We start from the raw sequence: 26,258 nt of genomic DNA on the forward strand, positions 1-26,258 counted from the left end.
ATTTTGCTTTAATTAATTCCTTATAGTTTGATCAATTAATTTTTTAATCCTTGAAGATTAAAATCCTTAAATTTTTTATTTAAAAAAATAAAATGAAGAATTTTTATAGTTTTATTAAATGATTTTATAAATTTAGAATTAATTACATGATTTTGATAACTCAAAATTTAAGTTGTCTTCTAAATATTTTTTTATACATATAAAATTTTTATAAAAAAGTAATAAAAATGTAAACAATTTAATAAATCAAATTTTTATTTTTTTGATTTTTCCTAAAAATATTAAATTATGTTTTCTATCAACTCTAAGAGTATTTTTATTTTGTGAAATTTAATAATTCATTATTAATTTTAACTTTCAGGGTTAACATATATAATAGATCAAACTTTAAGGACTTGATTAAAATAAAATAAACTACAAGGACCTAACTTAAAATTTAACAAAGTTAGAAGGACCAGCAAATCAATTTTCCCAAATAAATTTAAGTTCCGACGACTTCATTTTCCCATATTTTGATGACCATGGATATTTTGCACAATGCATCACCAATTTAACTATCTATTTATATTCTTATACAAAGTACTTCAAAGTAGAAACTGCCTCTATGTCCCACAATGGAATCATCAAAACCCATTATCTCTGTTCCTGCAATTCCAATCATCGGCTTCTTCTTCTTCATAGTCGTTAGCTTCATCAGAACAGGTGCTTCTCAGAAACCAAACTACGTTGGAAATGATTGTCAGAGCAAGACCCAACAAACCCTTACTTCCTCTTACAAAGTCAACCTTAACCAGGTACTGTCAAGGCTGTCTGCTGATGCTGCCACGAGAAAACGCTACAGTAACACCACAGTTGGAAACGCCACTGACACCGTGTACGGCCTCTTCGACTGCCGTGGGGATGTAGTCGGATACTTCTGCCAGTTCTGTGTCACCACTGCTACCAGAGATGTTCTTCAACGTTGTCCCAATCAATATTCTGCTGTAATACGATACCAATCTTATGTGGTATGCTTACGAACACTCTGAACTCTCTTTTTTTCTTTTTAGGAATTGAAATAATATATATATATATATATATTTTGGCAACAGAATTTGAAATTATGTTTTAGTAACTCGATCGGCAGTTAAAAGAAGTATATAGAGAAATCGCGTATGCTTCTATTTGGATTTAATGTTTTTCGAGATAAAATTCATCTGTTGATGGAGCTGATTTGTTTTTTTTAGGGGTTCATATTAGGATTTTTTGGTAAATTTAATTACGAAATGTTTTTTTTTTTATTGTTCTGTCTATTTTTTATTTATTCTTTATGCTATTCATATTTAATATGAGCAATTTAATTTTTTTTTTCATTTAAATTTTCAAGATCCCAAGAATTAAATAAATGTGGAATTGTATAAGTTAAATTTGGCTGGAGTAAAGCATACCTAGCAAATTGAAAAAAGAAGATGAATTATTGAGAGTGGGATTTGAACCCCACGCCCTTTCGGAACAGAACCTTCATCTGAAACCATAGACCAACTCAGCCATCTCAACTAGGTGTAAGCTTCTGCTAAGAAAAGAGGTTCATGAATTTAAGAAATGCTAGATAGGTTCCTTGGTCCGTGACAATCGTTTCCTCTCTCTCCCTCATCCCCCCCCCCCAAATACTGCCATTATTGGCACCGTTGGTGTTAACCGTCGAACCACTACTGCCGACCCCAATGTTGGTTGGTGTATCGTCGTCATCGATGTGGGATTTATAGAACTCCTTCTCTTTGCATTCACAACTCTTTTTTCTATTTATTCATAGATTTCATAGATAATAAAAAACATAGGAATAAATGTAAGTTCGGGAGGATTTTTAAACTTCTATTACAATGCCTTCTTTTGAATTTACAACTCTTGTGGTTCTTTTATCTACGAAATTTGTGAAGGAAAATACAGGAATTGTAAAATTTGGAGGAAGAGTTATAAATCTAATGAAGGCATGCACCAGAGCTAGCTGCTAAAACCGCAGCAATGGTCCGGCAACCGATGATGACAACCATAATAGTTATAGTAGGATGGACAGAGTAAATTAAAAGAGTAGAGGAGTGATTTCGTCTTCACAATAATTTCACAATGAAAGTTAGGAACCAAGGTATATCTATTTGACATTTTTCAAATTGGATGGACGACTATGCCTCACTAAGTTTCTTACCAAGGGCTCATGTCCACCTCAAGTAGTCCGAACCCTGCTGTGTGGAATTGTTATTACCAACAACATTTTTATAGACGTCTCAAGGATGTGTTTGACATATTTATTTATCATAATGTATCTTAAAATATTTTATGTATTATATTGGTACTTGGGATTCAACATAAATAGTCCATACATTTCTGAGTTTTTAAAATTACATTGTTTCCCTTATTAATAGATGATGTGGCACGATAGATAAGAAATAAATCAATATAAACATGTGGATACCTTTTTCTTTTCCTCAAGACTGGATTGACAGGTAATGAAATTGAAATTTGTGCCCTTTAACTATTCCTCATGCTAGAGTGAATATTTATTGATTGTAACATATAGGTACAGTTATTGCATTGTCCAATACTTGAACCAGAACTTCTTTGGGAAGGTGATGTGGAGCCCGATTTGGCACATGCAAGGAGTGAAGATGTCAGATTCGATGGAGGGGAAGAAGGTAGAGAGTTACTATTAGCAACACCGGCGATAGACTTGAATGCACGAAATACAAATTGCTTGAGTCATGCCTGGAAGGACACTGTCCTTAAGAACTATTCTAGCACACCTTCCAATGACCGGCAGTTCCCCAGGATTAAACAAGAACTTCCTGCAGTGGAGTAAGGCAACAGAACAATAGAGAGTAAAAATCAAACATAGACATAAAGACGAACACAAGAGTAGAATGCAGAGGAAGGAGAGAATTGCCTCGGAAACTTAAGAGGCTAGTATCCTGTTTTGTCTGCACCTATGGCTATATATAGCCCGAGGAAGGAGACATGAATGTTGGCTCATAATCATCAGATTAAAGCTTCAGTTACACTCTCATAAATCACGTTTAAGCACTCGTCTGGGGGTTACACAGACGTAAATCACAGTTAAGCCTCTGTCTGGAAATGTTGGCAGACAAAATGTTTAAGATATTAACTTCACAAAACCAATTTATCTAAAGATGTTGGTAGACGAAACATTAACTCAAAATTGGTTTTCAAAAGAGGTTTAATGCTGAAAAACTGCCAAGGCTTCAAGTTCAAATTTGAAACAGCAAAATTAGAGGTTTTTGGGTAAGCTAAAAATAATTATTTATTTAATTATTTTGTAAAAATAACCCCGTAAAAGGAACTCATTGTCTCTTGAACTCGTGTGTAGGGGGGCGAATCGGCTGATTTCAACTGCGATTGCTCTGTGTTGGCTTGTCTCATGTGCACAAGGCCACTTCTCTTCCAAGCCCATTTTACTAGCCCACTTCATTCCTTAGTATATATACACTAGGAGATTCTTTATTTTAGTCAATGTGGGACTTTGACACACACACACACACACACTTTTGATACACATTCAACAATCCCTCACATATGTCAAAAGGATCTATGTTCGTCTGTGTTATTCACACAGAGGATAATCACTTCGAATTTGGCCTCTGTCGACTTGAACCAAACCCAGACTAATAAAACTTAGCAAACAGGAAAGTCGGTGTAACTTCATTATTGAGCTAATAGATCTTGAGCGTGTGCTAGAGGTCTTATTAATCAGATTATACCCCCACAGTCTCTGCTATTAATGATGATTTTACACATTATCGGCCATGCGCATGCCTAGTTTTAACAAATGCTCTAAAGATTTCGCCATGATCTTATAGGAGCGGCCCTACTCCACATTTGTATAGGTGTTTTCATCAAGTGTATCTACAATGAATACACCATCCATAAGGACTATGATAACATTAAGAGCTTTCGCCCAACCTCCGTTCAATGCATTCTAGCACTTTCTCAAGCCATAGGAGGGGATAAAGTTTAGTGCTAGCAGAACTAACAATTGACTTGTTCTTACCCCTTAAACCTTCTTCATGAGATCTTTAATCACAAAGATTAGGTTGCCATTACCGTTAATTTCAAACAGGCTTAAGTCCCATTCCCCTTGACATTTTAATAATAAATTTCTTCCCTAGGGGTTTAGTTAACGGATATGTTAGATTTAACTCTGATCTCACATAATCGATTGAGATGACCCCATCTTTGAGCAGCTGTCTTATAAAATTATGTCTCAATCGAATATGTCTACTTTTGCTATTGAAGGTCTTATTTTTAGCCGTTGCTATTGCAGACTAGCTATCACAATGTAAAGACATTGATGGTGTGGGCTTTTCACCTATTGGAATACTTGCTAAGAAGTTTTTCAACCACTCAGCCTTAGTCCCAGCCAGCTCCATGGCAATGAACTCAGAATCCCTTGAGGATTTTATGTTGATTGTCTATTTTGTAGACTTCTAAGTTATTGCACCACCACCAAGAGTGAATATATAACCACTTGTAGATTTTGTCTCTTCTGAATTCAAAATCCAGTTAGTATCACTGTATCCTTCCAATACATTAGGAAATCCACTATACAATATATCATAATTCATGGTACCTCTCAAATATCTTAAGACTCTCACCAAAGCCTCCCAGAGTTTACTGCCTGGATAGTGGGTATATCTACTCAATCTGCCTACAGCATAAGCTATATCAGATCCAGTAAAATTTATCAAATGCAACAGACTCCCAATAATCTGTGCATACTCAAATTGAGCAACTGAGTCACCCTTGTGCTTTTTTAATTGCACACTCAAATCATAAGGAGTACTCAGACATCTTCAAGATGTTTAAATTTTTTGAGAATTTTCTCAACATAATGTGCTTGAAAAAGCAAGATTACATTTTCATTCCTTATGATTTTTACACCCAAGATTACCTTGAATTCACCCATATCTTTCATATCAAAATTTAAAGAAAGAAATTTTTTTTTCATTAACAACACACATACTAGAGAAAAAAATTAGCATATCATCCATACAAGCATATAATCACACAATCATTATTCACAAGCTTTGTATAAACACATCTTTCTACTTCAATAGTAGAAAATCCACCAGTTGTCCAAACTTGATCAAGTTTCTCATGCCATTGCTTAAGCGCTTGTTTTAAGCCATACAAAGACTTGACAAGTTTATAAATTTTATTTTCTTGCCTAGGAATCACAGATCCCTCAGGCTGTACCATGTAAATTTATTCTTCTAAATCACCATTTAAAAATGCAGTTTTAACATCCATTTGGTGAACAAAAAGCTTGTAAATTAAAGCCAAAGCAATAAGAACTCTTATAGAAGAGATTCTAGTTACAGGAGAAAATGTGTCAAAACAATCTATATTTTCTTTTTAAGTAAAACCCTTAGCCACAAGCCTTGCTTTATATTTATCAATTGAATCGTCTGAAAAATATTTTTTCTTAAAAATCCATTCACACCCAATGGCCTTATCTTCTTGGGGCAAATCTGCTAAAATCCAAGTTTTATTTTTTCCTTAAAGAATCAATTTCAATTGCTTCTTTCCAAAATTTGGCATCAGGAAAAGAAATAGCTTCATAAAAATTTAACAGTTCATCTTGTACTAAATAAATGTAAAAATCATCTCCAAAACTTGTTTCTTTCCTTTGCCTTTTACTTCTCCTTAAAACCAAATCCTTATTTAAATTTTGTTCAAACTCTGAATTAACAGCTTTAGAAACATGTTTAATTTTCAAGGGAAAAATATGTTCAAAATAATTCAACATCCTCAGTCTCTACAATTGTGTTTTGTTCAAAAATCACTTTTTAAAACTAAAAAGCGATATGCTACACTTTGTTTAGCATACCCAATAAACATACAATCAGAAGTTTTAAAACTAATTTTTTTTCTTTTTAGGATTAGGTAATAAAACTTTTGCAAGACACCTCCATACTTTTAAACATTTTAAATTTAGGGTGAACCCTTTCCATAACTCATAAGGTGTTTTCTTTGTTTTTTTATGAGGTGTCCTATATTGTAAAAAACATGCAGACAAAATAGCTTTACCCTATAAGTTATCAGGTGTAGAAGAACTCACAAGCAAAGCATTCATCATTTCTTTTAATGTTTTATTTTTTTCTGCAACACCATTAGACTCAAGAGAATAAGGAGGTGTTATCTCATGTATAATTCCTTCTTTTTCACAAAAATTATTTAACAAAACATATTCTCTACCTCTATCAGATCTAACTTTTTTAATCCTTTTATTTAACTAATTCTCAACTTCTGCTTTATATAAAAGAAATTTTTCAAAAGCCTCATCTTTGTTTCTTAACAAATATACCTTAGTATATCTTGAAAAATTATCAATAAAAGTGATATAATATTTTTTTTACCACCTCTAGTCATAATTTGTTTTAGATCACCTAAATCTGTGTGAATTAAAGAGAGTAATTCAGATTCTCTCTGACTTGAAAAGTGAGGTTTTTTACTTTGTTTAGTTTCTGCACATACTTCACATTTTCCAAAATCATTGTTTTTAATTTTAGAAAGTAGTCCAAGTTATCGCATCCTATTTATATAACCTTTACTAGTGTGACCTAATCTAGCATGCCACAGATCAAAGGAATCAACCATATAAATAGACATATACTCAGAAGATTTAGTCTTATGCATTTCATCAACATTCAAAACAAACAATCCTTGATTACAATACCTTTTGCCCACAAACACATTATTCTTTATCATTACAATCTTGCAGATTCAAATGACACTTTAACCTCAGTTTTCCCTAAAAGAACAACTGATACTAAGTTTACTCTAATTTTAGGCACATGCAGAACATCATCTAGAGCTAAAGTCTTTCCTGTTGTGAGCTTTAAGACCACTTTTCCTTTTCCTTGAACTTTAGCAGTTTGGGAATCAATAAGGTAATATGGTCTTCCCCTTCCTTTACAGAATTATAGGAGGTAAACATCTCTTGGCTAGCACATATGTGCCTGGTAGCCCCAGAGTCTACCACCCATTTCTTCATATTAGAAATCAAGAGAGCTTGTAACACCACTGTAGCAATGATGTCATCATCACTATCACCATCTCGTTGTACCAAATTTACATTTGGCTTTCAAGGCTTATCACGGTTTGCTCTCTTCCTACGCTGTGCTGTATGGTATCTTGGTTTACCACAAACAAAATAGTCTCCTTTCTTCTTGAAAGAGGTGTTAGAAGCATTGGGTTTGTAATCAAATTTTCTATTCTTCTTATCTTTAGTTTTAGGATCATACCTCTTGTTGTGAGGCTTTGTCTCTACTAGGTTGGCTTTGGATTTCATTTCTCTTGTTCAAGCTGCATGTATTGCCATGCAATTGGCGTCTTCGATGATAATGTGAGTGATTAGGTCAGTTAAGGATAACTGCTTCTGTTTGTGTTTCAGCTGCTGTTTATAGTCAGACCATGATTCTAGCAGCTTCTCAATTAGGATCCCAGCAACAAACTCGTCTAGAAGGTTGATGTTTTTAGCACGAAGCTACTTTGGCAGCTTATGATATTCGTTAATTTGCTCCTTCACATCCTTGTTCTCAGTCATCTCCCATTTGTAGTAGTTGACCACAATGAAATTTTGTTTGCTGGCATCCTCAGTAGTTTACTTTATCATCAAGGACTCCCATATCTTACAAGTTTCCTTGTAGACACAGTAGACATTGAACAAATCATTAGATAAAGTGCTAATGATAGTACATTGGCATACCTTGTTTGTATGAGTCCATACAACTCTTTAGGCTTGATCAGTATCAGCAGGAGGCTCAGATTGAGCAAGAGTAGCAGCCACACCATGCATGTCAAGAATGGTGAACACTCATTCCTGCTAGCATTTGAAGTTCCTGCCATCAAAGACTTCTATCTTCGATATGTCTGGGAATGGCCTTAGTAGGGGGACAGAAATAGGAGCAGGGATATACTGACCTCTAGCTGAACTACTAGGCACACCTTCAAGAGTGACATTCTCAGCATTGTTGGTCGCCATTCGGTTGATTAGTCCTTAAGATTGTTAGCGACATTGGCGGTAGACGTGAACGGCGAAGTACGAACTGCTTGAGTTGTGCCCGGAAGGACACTATCGTTAAGAACTATTCCGGCACACCTTCTGATGACCAGCATTTCCTTAGGATTAAACAAGCACTTCTTATGATGGAGCAAGAGAATAGAACAACAGAGACTAAAAATCAAACACAGACGTAAAGATGAACACAAGAGCAGAATGCAGAGAGAGGAGAGAGAGAATTGCCCTAAAAACTCAAGAGGCTAGTACCCTGTTCTGTCCGCACCCATGGCTATATATAGCCCAAGGAAGGAGACATGAACGTTGGCTCATAATCACCTGATTAAAGCTTCGGTTACACTCTCATAAATCATGTTTAAGCACTTATGTGGGGGTTACGCAGACGTAAATCATAGTTAAGCCTTTGTCTAGAAACGTTGGCAACCAAAACGTTTAAGATATTAACTTCACAAAACTAGTTTATCTGGAGATGTTAGGAGACAAAACATTAACTCACAAAATTAGTTTTCAGAAGAGGTTTAATGCTGAAAAATTGTCAAGGCTTCAAGTTTAAATTTGAAATAGCAAAATCAGAGGTTTTTGGGTAAGCTAAAAATAATTATTGATTTAATTATTTTTGTAAAAATAACTTGATAAAAAGAACCCATTGCCTCTTGAACTCGCGCGCAGGGGGTGAATCGGCTGATTTCAACTGCGATTGCCTTATGTTGGCCTGTCTCATGTGCACGAGACCACTTCTTCTCCAAGCCCATTTTACTAGTCCACTTCATTCCTTAGTATATATACACTAAGAGATTCTTTCTTTTAGTCAATGTGGGACTTTGACACACACACACACACTTTTGACACACATTCAACAGTTACATAAGGAGTTTGATCAGGCAAGCGACGGAGGAGACGAAGGATTATTTGCATGCACGGGATGTTTTGATTCAGAAGGTGGAAAAAGAAGGTATGTTTTGGTACAGTGTCGCAAAGACCTTGGAAGTGATGGTTGCACGAAGTGTTTGGAGGCAATATTAAGTAATGCTACTCAATGCTGTGTGCATAAGCAAGATTGGCAAGTTGGCACGCCAAGTTGTATGATCAAGTATAGTGATTACATGTTTTATCAGGCAAACATATCTCTCTCTCCCTCTCTCTCACTAGGTGAGTTGGGTTTCGGAGGTTCACTAAGGCTAGGGCATGCCTTCAAGGTCAAATAGCATTTGTAGCAAATTGCCCACCAACAAATTAAGTCCTTGCATTGGTAGTGAAATTTAAACCCATGACCTTAATGTATGGGCTAAATTCTTACCAATTAGATTAACTTTTATTAGCTAATTAACATATCTTTCTTTTTGGGGAATCGCATTTTGAGACTAAAAGACCAAATTAATTTCAGTTTAGAAGTGGAGGAAAAAATCTGAAAATCTAATTAGAGGACCAACTGTCCTTAATTAAGTAATAAAAAACCAACATGAAATTCCAATGATTTTAGTTTAATTTAACATTTGTTTTCTGAAATTTGACACTATTTATGCTTCAAAATTCATATACTTTTTAAAATTATGAATCTAGTTTCAATACTTTGAGATTGATGCTAGAGTAATTTGCAACCAATTAATCCTCTAAAATTTAAGAAACAATATTGGAAAAAAAATTTAAATAAACTTTTGAAGTTTTTTTTATTTACTTTTAGGAGTGACACTATAACCATTAGAAATTGAAAAATAACCATACAATAATTTGCAACTGAAATTATTGTACTGAGATTTTACATTGGGATTTTATGACTCAAGGATCTTTGGTACTTGCTGAAATTTCAAATTTTTTTGTACCAATTAAATTGGTCTTCTAGTCTTAAAATGTCATTTTTCTGATCTCCCTTCTTTTTTGTTTTTTTTTTTGGTACAAAGCTTCCTTACAGTTTAATTTGGACTGTCTCTCCACTAAATCTGCAACTGTAACTAATTAATATCCTTATATCAGTGTCTTAACATATTGAAAATAATGTTCTATGAAAAGTTGTCTATATATGTTGCAGTTAATAATGGAGTTAGCAGGTCAAAAGCCTTGATCATAAGCATAAGTGTGTTAGTGACTGTGGCCATACTAAGCTTTTCTGTCTACCTCTTCAGACGAAGCAAGAGTAGAAAAGGTATTTATCACAATTTATGTGGATTATGATTATATATATATATATATAGAGTATATAAATTTTAGTCTAATAATGTTGAATATATATTATTGCTGGCCAAAAATGATATTGAGAATATCTTCCACCGTTTATTTCAATGGGAGAATTTCAATTTAGAACAAGTGATGTGATATTATTTCAAATCAGACCCAACACAAATTTTGAAAATTCACTGCAGACCCAACGCACTAAATGGAAAATAAGTTTCAAAAGAAAATGCCAAGGCACTAGTAGCATTGGTTCAGCTGTTGGCGTTGTGGTTTCCTTCAAATTTATATTTCAATTTAGTGTCTTGATTTTATAGTGAATTTTCAGCATTTATTGGGTCTGATTTGGAAAAAATGTTACATCACTGGTTATCCCTTGATGCAGCACATCATTTTAACCAAGCTTTTTGTTGTTGTTGTTTTTTTTTTTGGGTGAACCAAGTCTTAAGTTGGTACCATTTCACTTAGTACAGTAAATGACTATGGTTCAATGATAGCCGATGAATCCAAATGGATTTAGATATTTTCTTGACAAAATTGGACTAGACTCTCATGCTACACTGAACGCATACAATGTTATACTATACTATATCAGATTTGTGAATAAATGTCTATACAATTACCTGTCTTGTAGATGAAAGGCCATTGATGAGCATTTCTATATTACATGAGCTATTTCAAAGAGAGAGCTCATTGAGTACAGACCTTCCCACAATTCCTTTACATGTGATTCAACAGAGTACTCATAATTTCTCCGAAGGTTCTAAATTGGGAGAAGGTGGATTTGGTCCTGTTTATAAGGTACAGATATATTAAATCTGAAAGTTATGGTTATTTAATAGGTTAGTTATTTTATTTTTCTTTAAATTTGCAGAGAAAATAACATTTAAGGACCCTGTTTGAACATTGATTACAATTAAGGATAATAAATTTTTAAAATTAAAAAAATACCAAGATCCTTTGATGGAATCAAATGTTGAAACTTATATTACATAGTTTAGATAATGTTAAAGGGTAGAAAAAGAATTAAGTTAAATTCAGTTAAAGCTCTAAAATCAATGGAAAAATATAATTTAATTTTACGATATGGTCAATGATGAGGAATTAATAGAGTTGAGAATTTTCAAAGATGGTACAGAAGTTAAAATATTAAATAATTTATTTTGTGCTATTAACTCTAATCCATGTGTAGAATTAGTTTTATGTGGTCAAATAAATCTTAGGTAAATTTACCTCTTAAATTATAGGTCATGCAACACTAAAAACACTAAACTTGTTTCTTGTGTAATTTATTCTATTAACTTTTGAATTCATAACAACCTCCTCCAACATTAAGTTGAGGAAAATGTTTATTACTGTATGGTGGTGGACTCCACTGGTCTGGACATGTGACACACTCATTTTTACCTAACATGTGGACAAACCAGTCAGCCCCACTACCACAAAGTAACAAACATTTTCTTTAACTTAATGTCAGGGGAGGTTGTTACAAACTCAAAAGTTAAAGGAAATAGACAAATTTAAGGTATCTGGTAGTACTCGATCTATAATTTAGGGTGTATATTACTCGTTTACCCTAAATCGTATGAGGGTTGGTCAAATTGAGTTGGTTTTGACAAGGTTGGTCAAAAAATAAAAAATAGACAAATTTTAAAAACAAATTCAAGAAAGCAAACCAACTTAATTTGAGTAATGAATTAGTCTTGTTGTCCATCAACTGGATTGATGTAATTTTAGTTTAAAACGGTATAGTATAAGGAGGAAAGATTACTTTTCCTTTTATTTTTTCATGAAAAATTTTATTTTCGATTCAAATGTTATATAAATAAGAAAGATATTTTTGGTTTGGAATTTTTGTTCTATTATTTTAAATTAATTATCTAAATATTAAATTTAATAAAAATAATTTCACCAAAAAATTAAATAAAAAGAATGTACAAGTAAAACATTCAAAGTTATTTTGAATGAACCAACCCTGCATATATTTGCTTGTTTCTAGCCAATAAACAACATGTCTATATTGAGCCAGGTTGGCCCTGAGAGAGCAAAATGGGTGCTATAAGAAATTAGGGCTAGCATTAGGCTAGAAAAATTATACACCCAGACTCTATATCCTTATATACTCCCACTTCTGTATCATAAATGACCTTATAGGTCATTTTGATTAGGAAAATATTACTAAAAGACTCTTAAAAGAATTTAAAATCTAACAAGGGACCTAAACGAATCGAATACTTATATAAACTACAACTTTATAACTTGTTAATTTGTCAATCTTTACATGTTAGGGGATATTAAATTTTTTTAGGGGTTATTCATTGATATTCTCCCTGTATGATTTGGCTTTTCTTCAAACATAGTATCCCTTTTTTACTCACTTACCAACCTTTTCAATAGGGAACACAGCCAGATGGGAGGAAAGTTGCTGTGAAAAGACTCTCTCAAACGTCAAATCAAGGTTCACAGGAATTCAAGAATGAAGTGATGTTTATAGCAAAATGACAACATAGAAATCTTGTCAGACTTCTGGGTTGCTGCATAGAGGAAAATGAAAAGCTACTGGTATACGAGTACATGCAAATTCTAGCCTCGACTCACATCTTTTTAGTATGCTTTCTGAACTCTTTCTCTCTTCAATTTGTCTCTCTTTATATGGCGCAAAATACTATTCGTGAGTAATATTGTAATTTAATATGCCAACAACCATGAATGTGCATTATATATTAGTTAAAGCGAGTTCATATATGCATGTTTAATATGTGGTGTTAATCGTGGTTAGTTGGTCACAATTGTATGATTAGTAGAATAATATGATGAGATACTTCAGATGAGAAAATCATTAGATGCATGGTATGAAAGTTATTCTTGTTCTTTACTTGGTATGAAAGTCAATCTGTGGGTTTTTCAATCTTTGATGTGATTCATGTTGGATATTGTAATTATATAATGACATTTCAAAAGGAATTATTATTTGATTAATAATATTAATCACTGATTAAATCTATTTATTTCTAATTATTTCCTGAAACCATTTTTTAATTGTATTAATGTGTTATTAACCAGCGTTTTATTGCTCAATGTTCATGATATCTCTACCTATAAAAGCAATGCATACCACATAGTTGGACAAAATGTCCCGAGTTTTTGGGAGCTCTCTTTCCCTCCCCTCCTCATGCTTTTCCTAAGTAATTCTGTGATTTTGGTTGTTCTATGGCCTTGCTTTTTGCATGAAAGGTTTGTTTAATCTTAGAGAGTTGCTGCATTTAACCATGTGTGGTGGAATAGTTCTTACGGATAATGTTCTTGAGAACAACTTGAATCATATTTTCTACTAAATTTTCCAACATTTCATTCATAAGAAAATAATTTAGATATGATTGTTTGCCCTAAATTTTGAGACTTAATTGCTAGTTTGCTACTGCCTTTATTTGCCTATAGCTTGTGTCATGAGTCCTACATTGAGAAGTCACATTAGTGGAGTATGGTTTATAAGTCAACTGGGCACCTTTTCCTTACAAGACGCCTTTTGGAGGTGAGTTCTACCTAGATGTCTTGTGGTTGTGACATTGGTGCTCTTGTTGAAAGTCGCTGTTTGCGGAAAGGGCTACCCACGAAGAGGCTGACCAGCCGAAGGCTAAGTGAAGTGCCATAGAGTGTGAGCTGTCGCGAACACTAGCTCTTGAGGGGTAGGCTATGTCATGAGTCTCACATCGGGAGGCCACATTGGTAGAGTATGGTTTATAAGTCAATTAGGCACCCTCCCCCTACGAGACATCTTTTGGGGGTAGCTCTATCCAAATGACTTATGGTCGTGATAGCTTGTTTCTTCTAGACTTATATCCTGCATGTTCATTTGTTTTATGGTTGCACCTCATGCAACCCGCTGTGCCCTTAATGTTCATTTGCCACGTTAAAGGATCCTTGTTTCATGGTCTTCATTTCCCCATTGTTGTTCTTCTATCTTGTTTTACAAGTTTACTTTAATGTTGATTTTCTTTTCACTATTGAATTCTACATTTTTCTTGGTATATGATTCTTTTGTCTTTTAGCGTAGTAAAAAAGAAATATGGACTAATAGATTGCTCTTGCTAAATATCAATGTTACCGTAAGTTGCATTTTGCATCTCCTAACAAAAATTTAAAACTAATAATGGGATATGGACCATCTAGAATTAATTTGAATGGCCTAAAATGTAAGTAGATTTATAAACCGCTATGAACACCTATGTACAAAAAACTCATATTTTGCACATTCATATACACTATAAAAATAATGTTCTGGTAGGGGATATGTAGCCATTGTAGTAGTGATGGTTTTAATCCCAACAATCCAGGTAGCGAGTGGCTTTAGAAACCGCTACTATGTATAAAGCCATCGTAACGAAGCATATATATAATTTCTTCTTTAGGGACAGCAACACATTTTACTTACAAATGTTGTTGTTCTCATAACTATTATGTAATAAAATTTTCAAAAAAAGAAAAAAAAGTCTCTTAGAGAACAACTTTAAATTTTACTTTTGTTTTTTTAACTTCATTTACTCTGTTGTCAATACATCTTTCCATGAATGTTTTTTGCTTTTCAGATGAAGAAAATAGGAAGAAACTAGATTGGAAAGGAAGACTAAATATTATTAATGGAATTGCAAGAGGATTATTATATCTTCATGAGGACTTACGACTTAGAGTAATTCATAGAAATCTAAAAGTTAGCAATATTCTTTCGGATTATGATATGAAATCTAAAATATCAGATTTTGAATTAACAATGACTTTTGAAGGAGCCCAAAATCAAGGAAATACAAAACGCATAATGGGTACATTGTAAGTGTTTGGATACAACTTGATCATTTTTCTTTTTTCCTTTTTCCCTTGAAAATTAGTTTTTAAATGATAGCTAGACTGCTATTTGAATTGATTGAAAATAGTGGTTATATGACTTTTGAATATGCTATCGAAGGATTTTTTTCAGTGAGATTAGATGGTTTTAGTTTTGGAGTTCTTTTACTGGAAATTATATGTGGAAAAAGGATTAGGGACTTTCACCTCTCTGAAGATGGTCAAAGTCTTCTATTTTATGTAAGTTATATTGCTAATCTTATCTCATCAGAGAAATTTTACTTTTATAGACAATGAACAATAATCACCCAATTTTAGGGCATTCATTATTTGAAATGACCATTTGCAATTGCTTCCAGGCTTGGAATTTGTGGTGTGAAGAAAAATGTTTGGAATTGCTGGACCCACTGCTAGAAGATTCATATGCAGAAATTGATGTCTTGAAGTGCATACACATTGGTTTGCTTTGTGTTCAAGAAGATCCAAGAGACAGGCCAACCATGTTCGCTGTTGTAGCCAAGCTTGCAAGTGACACAATGTTATTTCCCGATCCTAATCGCCCAGCATTTTCAATTGGAAGAATGGTCCTTGGAGATTCATCTTCATCAAAAAATTCCAAAGATCCTTATTTTGAAGAGGTAACCATGTCTCACATCAAATCCGGGTGACATAACTAATTTCATAGAGAGATGGATCCTCTATAGCAACTGCTCAATCTAGTGAGAATTAATAGAGATATAGAGAATGGTGGAACCCACTTGATATATGGATCCCATTATTTTCTTCATCTCTCTTTAGCAAGATCATTAAGATATTTGAAGAGGGTTTGGAACAAAATTTAATCAGCCATGAAGATTGAAGACCAAATGATGAAGTACTAAAAGCGTTCTAGGTTTTGACATATTAGAGCAAATCACGTAGGTTCATGCCTACCAAATATGTTTGTGCGAGTACACATGACTTGCTCATGTGTCATATTGTTATCAGATGAGATTTTGATGAGAAGATCCGAAAAATTATTCTAAAAGATTATCCTTTACTATATTAAAAGAAAAAGGCTTCTTATTCACCATGACAATTGATTGTGCATCTGTTGTAACAACCCAAAATTTCATGTAAATAAAAATAAATAAAAATATTAACGATAATTAAATAAATTAAATTAAAATTCATATGAGGTATTTAAATGTACTTTTATTAATTTTGAAAAAGATTAAAAAAAAAACAAATGATATGACTTAGTGAAAATTTTCTTGGTGTTTAACTCTCTAACTTTGGGTTCAAATCTTTGAGATAAAACGGGGAGTTGTACTTATCATTATTGTTATTATGATTATTATCATCATAGTTTTATGAAATTACACTATTGCCCAAGCCTTAAGCCATCAGATATTTGCCCCTCTTCCTCCTTCACCGACTTGTGCGTGCTCTGTATTTTGGAGAGAGCCAAACAAACTTTCGATGCAGAAGCTTCGAACCTTCAGGCCTGCAATTTCTGTTCATAGTCTCCATCCGTCCTCTCCATCATCCTTCCGTTGCCGTTCAGCTGGTTAGTGTGATTGAGAGTGTCTGGCATGGTTCTGTGCGTCTTCCCTTTTGTAGTTGCTGTGGTGGCTCGAAGTCCCTTCCTCCTTTCATCGCCGGTGTCGTCTGCATGGGAAGTAAGTCGCCGGAGAGGTGATGGTGCAAGGAGGAGGGTCCAGTAGTTGCTGAATGAAGTTGCTGTTGGTCTTTTTGTTCTTTTCTCTGTTGCTGCGGTAACTGGACGTCCTCCTTCACCTGTTCAGCGTGAGTTTTGAATTCTCCTTCCCTTCTCTGTGTCTCGTTGGTGATATGAAGTATAGAAGTTTCGAATTCTCTTCCCTCTTCCCCCTTGCTGTTCCGCCTGTGTGTTATTGGCTAAGTCATGGACTCATTCCTTTTTCTTTAACCGTGTGGTGCTTCTTTGCGTTTGAAATTAATTTTCTGTTAGGGTGTATATATATATTTTGGTGGTTGATGGTTTTAAATATCTTTATTGTGAAATTTTGGGAGTTGGAATTGGTAAGGGAGAAGTTGGTATTAGTTCATGACTTTATGTTCATGGAGTGTTTGATCAAATGCTTGTTAGAGGAAATTTTGTTTGAATATGTATTTTTGAGACTTAGCTAACTCAAATATAAGAAGCATATCTAGCTTGGGCGTTAATGATTCTTGAACCTAATTTGAATGTTGTAAGGGAGTTTAACAATGAAGTGATGACAAAGATATGTGTAGTTAGTTGAATGTTAAAAGGCTTTATTTTGTGGTTTGGAAATAATGTATAATTGGTTTTCGAGAAAAAAGCTTAATTTAATGGAGTAATTAGCAATGGCTACTGAGCAATATTTTTGTGTGTATAAAGTCTTGGTTTTAAAATTTCAAATCTATTATAAGTAAATATTGGAGGTGATGATGTTGGGAGGGAACTCTTGAACTTATTCAAAGTTGACTAAAACTTTAATATATTTTATACGATATTTTAAAGAGAATAAATTTAATTGAAGTCATAAGAGGTGAACTTTGAATTGTGAGAACATTTGAGGTAAGTGAATAACGTCTTAATGAATTGTTATCAAACTTATTTTATTGAAATTATTGCTTGAGCATATTTGTACGTCACACCCTCTATTTATATAAACCTTTTGGTTCCTTAAAAACAATGATAAAATGTTTTTTATTTCATTTTACTTAATGGTTTATGATTCTAATTTTATTATCGATGATTGAATTTTAAAATGTTTTCTTCACAAGTGAATTTTATAGAAATATATGAGATTATTTTCTTCAAATCAATATTTGAAGGCAATTGCTACGTTGATTTACACGTAAGAGAAATCATGTTGATTTTATAAACATGTACATGTTTTTCTTAAATTGTGGGATTGAATCAGAACATTGGTTGCTAATGGCAGTTCCGTTAGCTCTTAGTACGCCATGGTACACCTAGCTAGCAGGGTGCTTAGGAGGTGGTAGCCTCGTGTGATGACCAACGCACGTGGAATGGAGGGATGGTTATTCGTGAGCATAGTACTCACACTTGATTTTGTGGGCCTTGTGCTCGCGCTTGTTTTCGTGGTTTTGAGCCACGCTTGTTGATTATTTACCCTCGTGGACTGTGTATCTATACTTGTTAATTGTTATGATCATATCCTACTAAAGATTGAATTCTAAAAAGTTAATTTTTCTTAAAATTTGATATTTTAAAGTAAACTGTTATTTTTGCCATATTTGGATTTTATATTTAGTTATATTAATCTCAAAGTGTTAAACATGTTTATGTTTAAAGTGGTGTTTAAATTTCTAATAAAATTGTGATTGAATTCATACATTCATAATTTTTACACTTACAAAATGATTGATGTGCACGCGCGTGATATGTGTTACATTATTTTCAATTGATTATTTTATTAAATTTATAAGAAACTTATTGGTGTACTTTCTATTATTTTTATCAATCATAATTGGGATGTTATTCATTGGAAAGTTATTTTTTGTCTTAGATAATATAATTGATATTGTATGTCCTGCTGACTACTAAAGAGATTGTTTTATGAAGCAAGGTAGAGGTTTGTTTTGTAAATATCTCTTTTTGATGTAATTATGAAATTTGTGTATTATGTCTTAAAAAAATATGGTTAGATGCTCCACATATGCTATAAATAGGATCCTTATTTAGTTATATAATCTATCTATGGGCTGGATGGAACTGTGCTCCTGATTTTAGTGATATTTTGTTGGTAAAAAATGTATTGTAGGATTTTTAGGAAGGCATACTTATGAGGGAGGTGCTGTCAAAATTCTTATAAAAATAATAAGGCTTTTGTCTGGATTTCCTAATTTTAATATAAATATAATTAAGTAATAGAAAATTTTCTTGAACTAAGGCTTAAGGGATATGTGTTTTGTACACATATCTCATACCGGTCACTCTTATATTTTGGGGTGTGTCATCTGTATATTTGAGGTTCGTGTTATGTTGAATAATTAAATGTATTATATACTTATGTTTTTAGGATTTGATTATTCTTTGTAGAGGAAACTCCACAGATGCTATTTAAACTTTTGTAAATAATTAATTAAATTTGATGAGTTTTATAACTTTATAATTAATTATATAATACATAATTTTATAACTAAAAATTTTCTATTTTTCATAGAAAATTTAACCTTAAGAGTTTAACATATATAATAGATCAAACTATAAGGGCTTGATTAGAATAAAATAAATTACAAGGACCTAATTTAAAATTGAGCAAAACTATAAGGATTTGCATATTAATTTTTTGAAGACAATATTTTCATGAAATTTTTTGGACAAGTGCAATTGGTATTCTTAACTTTTTTCCCCCTAGAAGTTTGAAAATGGTGCAACACATCTCCTTGTAAAAATGTTTGACCAAAGTTGACCATTTATCGAAAAATTATGAAGGTCACAGGGAAAATTTTCACTGAAATTAAAGTTTGTTTGAATAATCAATTGATATCCTAAAATTTTGATTAGCATAATATTTTTGGATTATCAATATTTTGAATAACAATATAACAACTCGTTATAATCTAGTATAACCTGTGGGATGGTAGGTGAGAGAGTAAACTCTAGATTCAATGCACAAGTGTAAAATCAGAGTTATAGCACTCACGAGCAATAAATTTGTTGTTCCAGACTTAAACGATGGTACTTTTATTTATAGTTTTCATTTTTCATTTTCATGAGTAATACTAGCCATTAAATATAAGTTCTAGTGAGGTGGGTTTCTCTCCTTTGCTTTTTTTTCTCTACTGCCTCTTCACTACAAATTTAAACTGTTTAAATTAAATTTATATTTTTAAAATTATTAATTGTAAATTTTTAAATTCAATTTGACCGTCCAGATCTATATTAGTCTCTTCTCTGCTCTCCTTTGCAGAGGAGAAAATGTAACTCCAAGTTCTAGCATGCTGTTACGTACTTAAATGAATTGGAAATATGTTAGTGCCTTAATTGCACAAAGTACTTCGTATTATACAATTGAAAAAAATTAATTAACTATAATAATTATATTTAAAAATAAAAAACTATGCTAACATACCCTTATATTTAATCAAAATAAGGCTACATTAATTTTTTCCTCATGAATAAAAATTATTAGTTGATGAAGAAGTAATTTAGGAAAATTGTAATAAATGCTAATTGAGATGAGAGAGAGAGAGATATATATATATATATATATATATATATTTTGCTTATAAAAAAAAACAATGAGAGATAGTTTCTCTTATATATAGAAATGGAGAGAATAACTTGTAGTAGGCCAACATAATACTCCCTCAATCCTAAATTATAAGATACTTTTAAATAAAACCATACTAATAAAGCTCATTAAACACACTTTACAACTTTACCTTTTCAAGAAAAAAATATAAACTTTCAAAAGTGTCATCAATCTAATACTCTATTTGTAAAAGAATATTAAAAAGAGAGAATATATGAAAAAGATTATATTAAAAAAACACCATTATTGAAATATTAATTTTGTCAAAGTGTCTTATATTTTGAGATGTCAAATCTCCCTTAAAAGTATCTTATAATTTAAGATGAAGGGAATAAGATGTAAGCGACTATAAAAAGACAAATCAACAATCAAAGGTGCTCTAAATAGGCAGATATTGAGCTAGTAAAAAAATAACAGGATTGAGAATATAACAATATTTAACTTTAGAAGAGAACAAATTAAAGGTGAACAAACCCAATCATACCAAACCAATATAATAAAAACTAAATAAAACTGAATATTAGTAAGGCTAAGTTTGACTTTATAAACATGAAAACCAAATGAGTTAGTTTAGGTTTCGTTTTTTCTCTTTGAAAACTTAATTAAACCTGAATCATACTTTTTATATTTTTAAATATATTTTTTTATTAATATTAGACTATTAGTATGTATTTTTTTTAATTTTAACTTTAACTAAAATCCAGCCAAAACCTAAAATACTTTAGTAGAATCTCTAATCATTCCTTTCACAATTTTTCTATTAGAGAGTCTAATGCATATACTTGTGTTTAGACAATTTTATATATAGAATTTCCCTTTTTAATTTAAAATGAGTTACTTTTCATTATAGACACCAAGACAATTTGTAATGAAATTTAGTCAGTGCCACTCAAGTTAATGTCTAGACTTGTATGTCATTTCAGCTATTTTCCTTAGATTCTAATATATTTTTGCACACTTTTGTATATTTTGAGTAGCCAAGCTAGAAAAATGTGCATCTTATTTTGGGTTTACAAACTTAGCTTTATTTTGGTAATTTTAGGCTAAATTTATGTTCTTATTGTTTAAGTTTCATTCAAAGCATCTCTAGACTTTGTTAATGTTTTTGAAAGGTTTTAGGATGAAGAAAAAAACTGCAAAGGTGATTAGCTAGGCTAAATGGTATAAGTGTACAAACAAAGCAAAGTCACTACCAACATCGTGACTTTATGTTACTTTGGTGCTGACAGCAAAATTAAACATTTTGATTAGCTAAAAAACTCAGGGCTTGATATATATATGCTATTGGCTCAACTTAGAAGGGATTCTTTAGGCTCTGAGCCATCATTAGGAGCTTTATGGCTAGGGTTTGGCCAAGGAAGAGATTGGATCAAGAGATTAAATCTTTTGAATAGATTTAGAGCTCATTCCTTAGGTTTTTCTGTTCCTTCTCCCTTTCTTCTCTTATAATTTGACATGGGTTGCAATATATTATATTTGTAGCTTATGGATGGTTATGAGTAGCTAAACACTTTACTCTAAAATTATTAGGAACCCTTGTATAAATTAACACAAATGTTCTGCCCTCTTTTGGTGATTAATGATATATAAATATTTATTTTACCTTTTTCTGAATGCTCTAAATTTTTGGCTACCATTTAGTTAATTTGTTCATTCTAGTGACGCTTAAAAGGGCTTGCTTAAGTGTAGGACTTGGATATATTAAAATAGTGCAATAGCTTGAATGAATGGTTTTATTAGTAAGATAGGGATATACCTACTAACCTTACATAACTACAATAGGGTTGAAGCTTAAAATTAGGTTTTATTAATTATAACAAGAAATTGATCAATTAATTAAATTAAATACTTGTTGATGACTTGAAAGCTTGTTCAAGTATTTTTAAAACTCTAGATTAGCACTTATTTTTATTAAAAACATTTAGGAGAAGAAGTAATTTTAGTATTATAAGATACAATGAGGATAAATAATCCTAGGTCCTATTCCACACTTGAAGTCTAAGAATCATTTCCTTTTCTTCATTTTATAGTTTAAATATATATATATATATATATATTTAAAAAAATCAACTTTGTTCTCTAATTGTGTGTTTTGTTCAACTTAATTGAACTTGTGAATTTTTTGCTTGACCAAATTTTTAATACAAGTCTCCATAAAAATGTTACTCTACTCAATTTGTACTATGACCCGTGCACTTGTGGATCACAAGTTTTTTGGGCCTTTGATGGGGATTTGGCATTGAAAATTGATGTGCACAAAATTTAAATGCATTGCAAGTGTATGAATAAAACATAGTAAAGCAAATCAAGGTAGTTCTACAAAGAACTAAAGTAAAAGGAATTAGATATAAATGAAATTTATTTTCATCTTAGTTAAGTAAGCCAATCGAAGAGTGAAATTTTTAAATTAACATAAATACAACTAAAAGAACAACATAATATCTTTGAGACAAGATAAGCAATCAAGGAACACTCTAAGAATTATAATCCCCTTAAATTTTGCAATTCAATTTGTCATAGTTATCAAGTTTAATTTTAACTTCAGAACCAAGACTCTAATTTAGATTTAAGTATCTATCAATCACATAGACTATAATCTAACTATGCTATGATGTCTCATGCAAGTATCGATTCAATTATGCACAAGCCTTGAAAGATTACCTAGGATTCTTGAGTATATGTCTATCTCGGACACAAATTAGATTAATTCTAATCTTAAATTGCTTAACAAATGGTCTAATTCATATTCCCTTTTGTAGAAGGAAAATTTCAAATCCAAACACATACTAAAGTTGGCCTCCTAGTAGCATGAAACAAATTAAATTATATTAAGCACTAAAGCATCCATCAAAATGAACAACGAAAAAGAAATCTACCTACAAAACAAAAAGGTTCATAGAATCCCTATAAATAAAACAAAATTAGCCACTCATCATGGTTTTAAATATGCATAAATGTTCAAAAACAACACAAAGAATCAAAGGCATAGAGTCGAAGAAAGAAGAGAATCCAAAAAAATCTCCTTAAGAAGCTCCATGATAACTCTACAAACACCAATCTAGCCTCCAATCTCTTGGTTGTTGCTCCAAAATTGTCTTCTAGACTTTAGATAAAAACTTGGCTCCTTTAAGAGGGCTTATAAGGGTTTGTTTATAACTTTTCTGTGCTTATTTGGCATTCAATTTAATCTTATCTTATCTTATTTGATAAGATTTAGTTTAATTCACATCTGGATCTTAAATTAGCATATGCCACATGTCTATTTCTCAAGTTTAGGTAGGGTCGTGCTACATTCATCCATGTCTGCGTGCGGGTGAACATCGAATGTTGTTATCCTCGTCTTCCTCCTTGTATGGGTGAACGTCCTTCCCAGGATGTTCGCGTGTGGTGAATTCTTCTTTAGTCGATCTCTCGCTAGGTTGTGCTTCTAAAGGCTGATTTTCTTCGTGCTCAGTTACGTTCGTGCATGCAGATCCTCTTCTTTACTTGTCCAAAAGTGAAGATGGCTGAAATCAGGGGAATTCTTTGCCTTCTTTATGTCCATGAATGGAGATTGCTTAGTTTTCCCTTTGTCCGTGAGCAAAGGTGCATTTTTTGGCCTGATTGTTAGGCTTTGACCTTGATCTTGCTATTTTAAGCTTCCTTTTATCTCATTTTTCTTCCTTTTCCTAAAGCACCTTAAATTCATTCAGTGGGAAATTTTATATTCTTTTCCACTTAATTTCCATAAAAATGACTAAATAGATGGGTAAAAATATGACAATAAATCTCTGTAAAATTCTCACTTATCAAATTCCCCCACTTGAACCATTGCTTGCTCTCACACACAAAAAATATAATGCATTCCTAGTTTGCAACTTTGAATTTACATATATGTATCTACAATGTGTGTACAAGCTTAAAAACAAAAATGGGCATTACAACCAGTTCTGAAGTTACAAGCTTGAGTCCTTCTCTTGTCCTTTCTCACTGTCTGAACCTGAAAAATAGTAACCACTAGTGATGAGATAATAATCTTAGTAACCAAATATTTTACAAAATCAATAAACCAATAAAGCAAGAACAAGTAATATTGTAACTCAATCACCACATAATGATCACAAATGAAATCATCAATATTAATGCCTCTTATAATAAGAATAATAATCCACCAAACATCCATTACTCCTTGACTAAATTCATAGACAATTACATTGGACCAGTCTCTCAAAAGACTAGTCCTTAATCACATTCCATGAGAAATCTACTTGACTAAAGTATCTTTTCCACCTTTGGACTACGAATTCCCTCTAATACAAGTATTTGGGATGTCATTGACGCCAACTTACACCTTTTCAAGCACTAAGGAGTGTCTCAAATAACTGTCGGAATTGCCCATAATGATAGCCTTGAATACTACACCCATCATGTATATTACTACTAATGGACAAGGCAATCACTGCTTATGATCAATCACCACATTCATGCAAAATTTCCAAATTTATATAATATTATGCTCATACTAACACACCCATACAAATTCTCAAAATAGATATAAGTTAAAACTAATATCCCAATTCTCACACAGCTTTAAGGATCCATCCAAAAGCTCATCCACACTATTTTATTGATGCTTTTGGAGAAGAGCTTCTTGGGTAAGAGGAAGTTGAACAAGTTTTTCAACACAGTCATGGAGATCCTGCAAGCCTCGTAGTTTTTGGCTAAGTGACGAAGAAGAAGAAAAAGAGGAAGAAGAAGACGAAGTTTCTAGGGAAGAAGGCCTTTATCTGTCCAAGTGTTCCTGGCACTGAATAACCAGAGGGTGTGGTCTAGATGGTAAGCTATTTGAGCGAGCATGGAAGCGGGATTTTGATTTCAAAGGAGAAGATGACCTTTTTGGCTTCATCAGAAGAGAAAGGGCCTAACGTTGGATGTACACTTGGGTCTAAGAATCTACATATATATGATGGATATAGGAGACACAAGGAATCTCAACTTGAACTAATCCTAAGCTCGCATATATATATATATATATAATCTATATAAACTTTCACTTGAATTTTTTTTTTTGAAATTCCATTCTTCATTTTACGTTTTTAACTGGGTTGTCCTACCTAGTATGTTTGATAGGCAAGTTCATAGGACAAAAATTGCAACCATCCACCTCCATTAAAATTGGGCTGGCCCTATTCATTAAATTATTGGAGTACATTTACCAAAATGACCACGATAATTTTTTTATTTTTTAAATAAAGATAGTTTGGTAAATATGCATCAAAACTAATTTACAATTAAGTCATGAGACTTCTTGAAAATTAAATTTCTTCATTAAAATCTCTTAAGGGGTTTTCCCTAAAATATACCTCAATTTAGCAGCCAAATGCATCCTTCTCAAATATATTACTAATTCAACGCAAACACTTTACAATTTCACTACAAAGGATAGTTTATAATTTGTCTACTTTTTTTCCACATCCTTCATATATATATTGAGCTTGTTCTCCTCTCATTATATTCATAAAAACCTATGGCTTCTCTATATTCATGTTTTTTTTAAAAAAAAACAATAGTGCAAAATACTATTTTTTGCGTCTATTACCCATATTTAAAATGTACTTGTCAAAGTACACAAAAGTTACCACAACAACTTGCATAAGCTCAAACTTCAATTGCCTTTGCTTTATCTTTGTTAGTACTTGGTGCATGTTACTAAATTTTTGGAGACTGAGATTATGACAATCTTAGTAGCAAAACATATACTTATACTTGTTCTCTATTATTTTTTAACCATATCAAGTTTCAAATATAAAATCCGAAAGAATTTCATGCTTGCATTCAAAACTTAGCAAATAGTTAACTCAAATAATAAATTGATAATACTCAAGAAAAACAATCAGGGTTCAATATGAAATGCTTCTAGCATGTAAGTT

General features: G+C 32.3%; 2 protein-coding genes across 2 annotated transcripts; both read left to right on the top strand.

The window, feature by feature from the left end:
* Positions 1 to 597: 597 nt before the first annotated feature.
* LOC129312860 (cysteine-rich receptor-like protein kinase 10) lies at positions 598 to 14,238 on the top strand. Its single transcript, XM_054955625.1, has 6 exons — positions 598 to 1,007; positions 2,555 to 2,669; positions 10,098 to 10,211; positions 10,872 to 11,038; positions 12,635 to 12,844; positions 13,676 to 14,238. The coding sequence occupies exons 1-5, from the start codon at positions 615 to 617 to the stop codon at positions 12,737 to 12,739; spliced, it is 894 nt and encodes a 297-aa protein (XP_054811600.1). The 5' UTR covers positions 598 to 614; the 3' UTR covers positions 12,740 to 12,844; positions 13,676 to 14,238.
* Positions 14,239 to 14,373: 135 nt separating this feature from the next.
* Positions 14,374 to 16,154, top strand: LOC129312861 (cysteine-rich receptor-like protein kinase 6). Its single transcript, XM_054955626.1, has 2 exons — positions 14,374 to 15,316; positions 15,436 to 16,154. The coding sequence occupies exons 1-2, from the start codon at positions 15,128 to 15,130 to the stop codon at positions 15,742 to 15,744; spliced, it is 498 nt and encodes a 165-aa protein (XP_054811601.1). The 5' UTR covers positions 14,374 to 15,127; the 3' UTR covers positions 15,745 to 16,154.
* Positions 16,155 to 26,258: the final 10,104 nt, after the last annotated feature.

Source organism: Prosopis cineraria, unplaced genomic scaffold (assembly GCF_029017545.1).
Source record: "Prosopis cineraria cultivar Desert tree isolate PC_DT_omini unplaced genomic scaffold, ASM2901754v1 PC6, whole genome shotgun sequence".
Taxonomy (NCBI): Eukaryota; Viridiplantae; Streptophyta; class Magnoliopsida; order Fabales; family Fabaceae; genus Prosopis; species Prosopis cineraria.

Bases quoted from the DNA above. Each gene is read 5' to 3' on its own strand.
- LOC129312860 (XM_054955625.1), top strand. From the start codon at position 615: ATGGAATCATCAAAACCCATTATCTCTGTTCCTGCAATTCCAATCATC. The intron at 2,670-10,097 runs GTAGAGAGTTAC...TATATGTTGCAG, and splicing joins ATTCGATGGAGGGGAAGAAG to TTAATAATGGAGTTAGCAGG. The intron at 11,039-12,634 runs GTACAGATATAT...CCTTTTCAATAG, and splicing joins GATTTGGTCCTGTTTATAAG to GGAACACAGCCAGATGGGAG.
- LOC129312861 (XM_054955626.1), top strand. From the start codon at position 15,128: ATGATAGCTAGACTGCTATTTGAATTGATTGAAAATAGTGGTTATATG. The intron at 15,317-15,435 runs GTAAGTTATATT...AATTGCTTCCAG, and splicing joins GTCAAAGTCTTCTATTTTAT to GCTTGGAATTTGTGGTGTGA.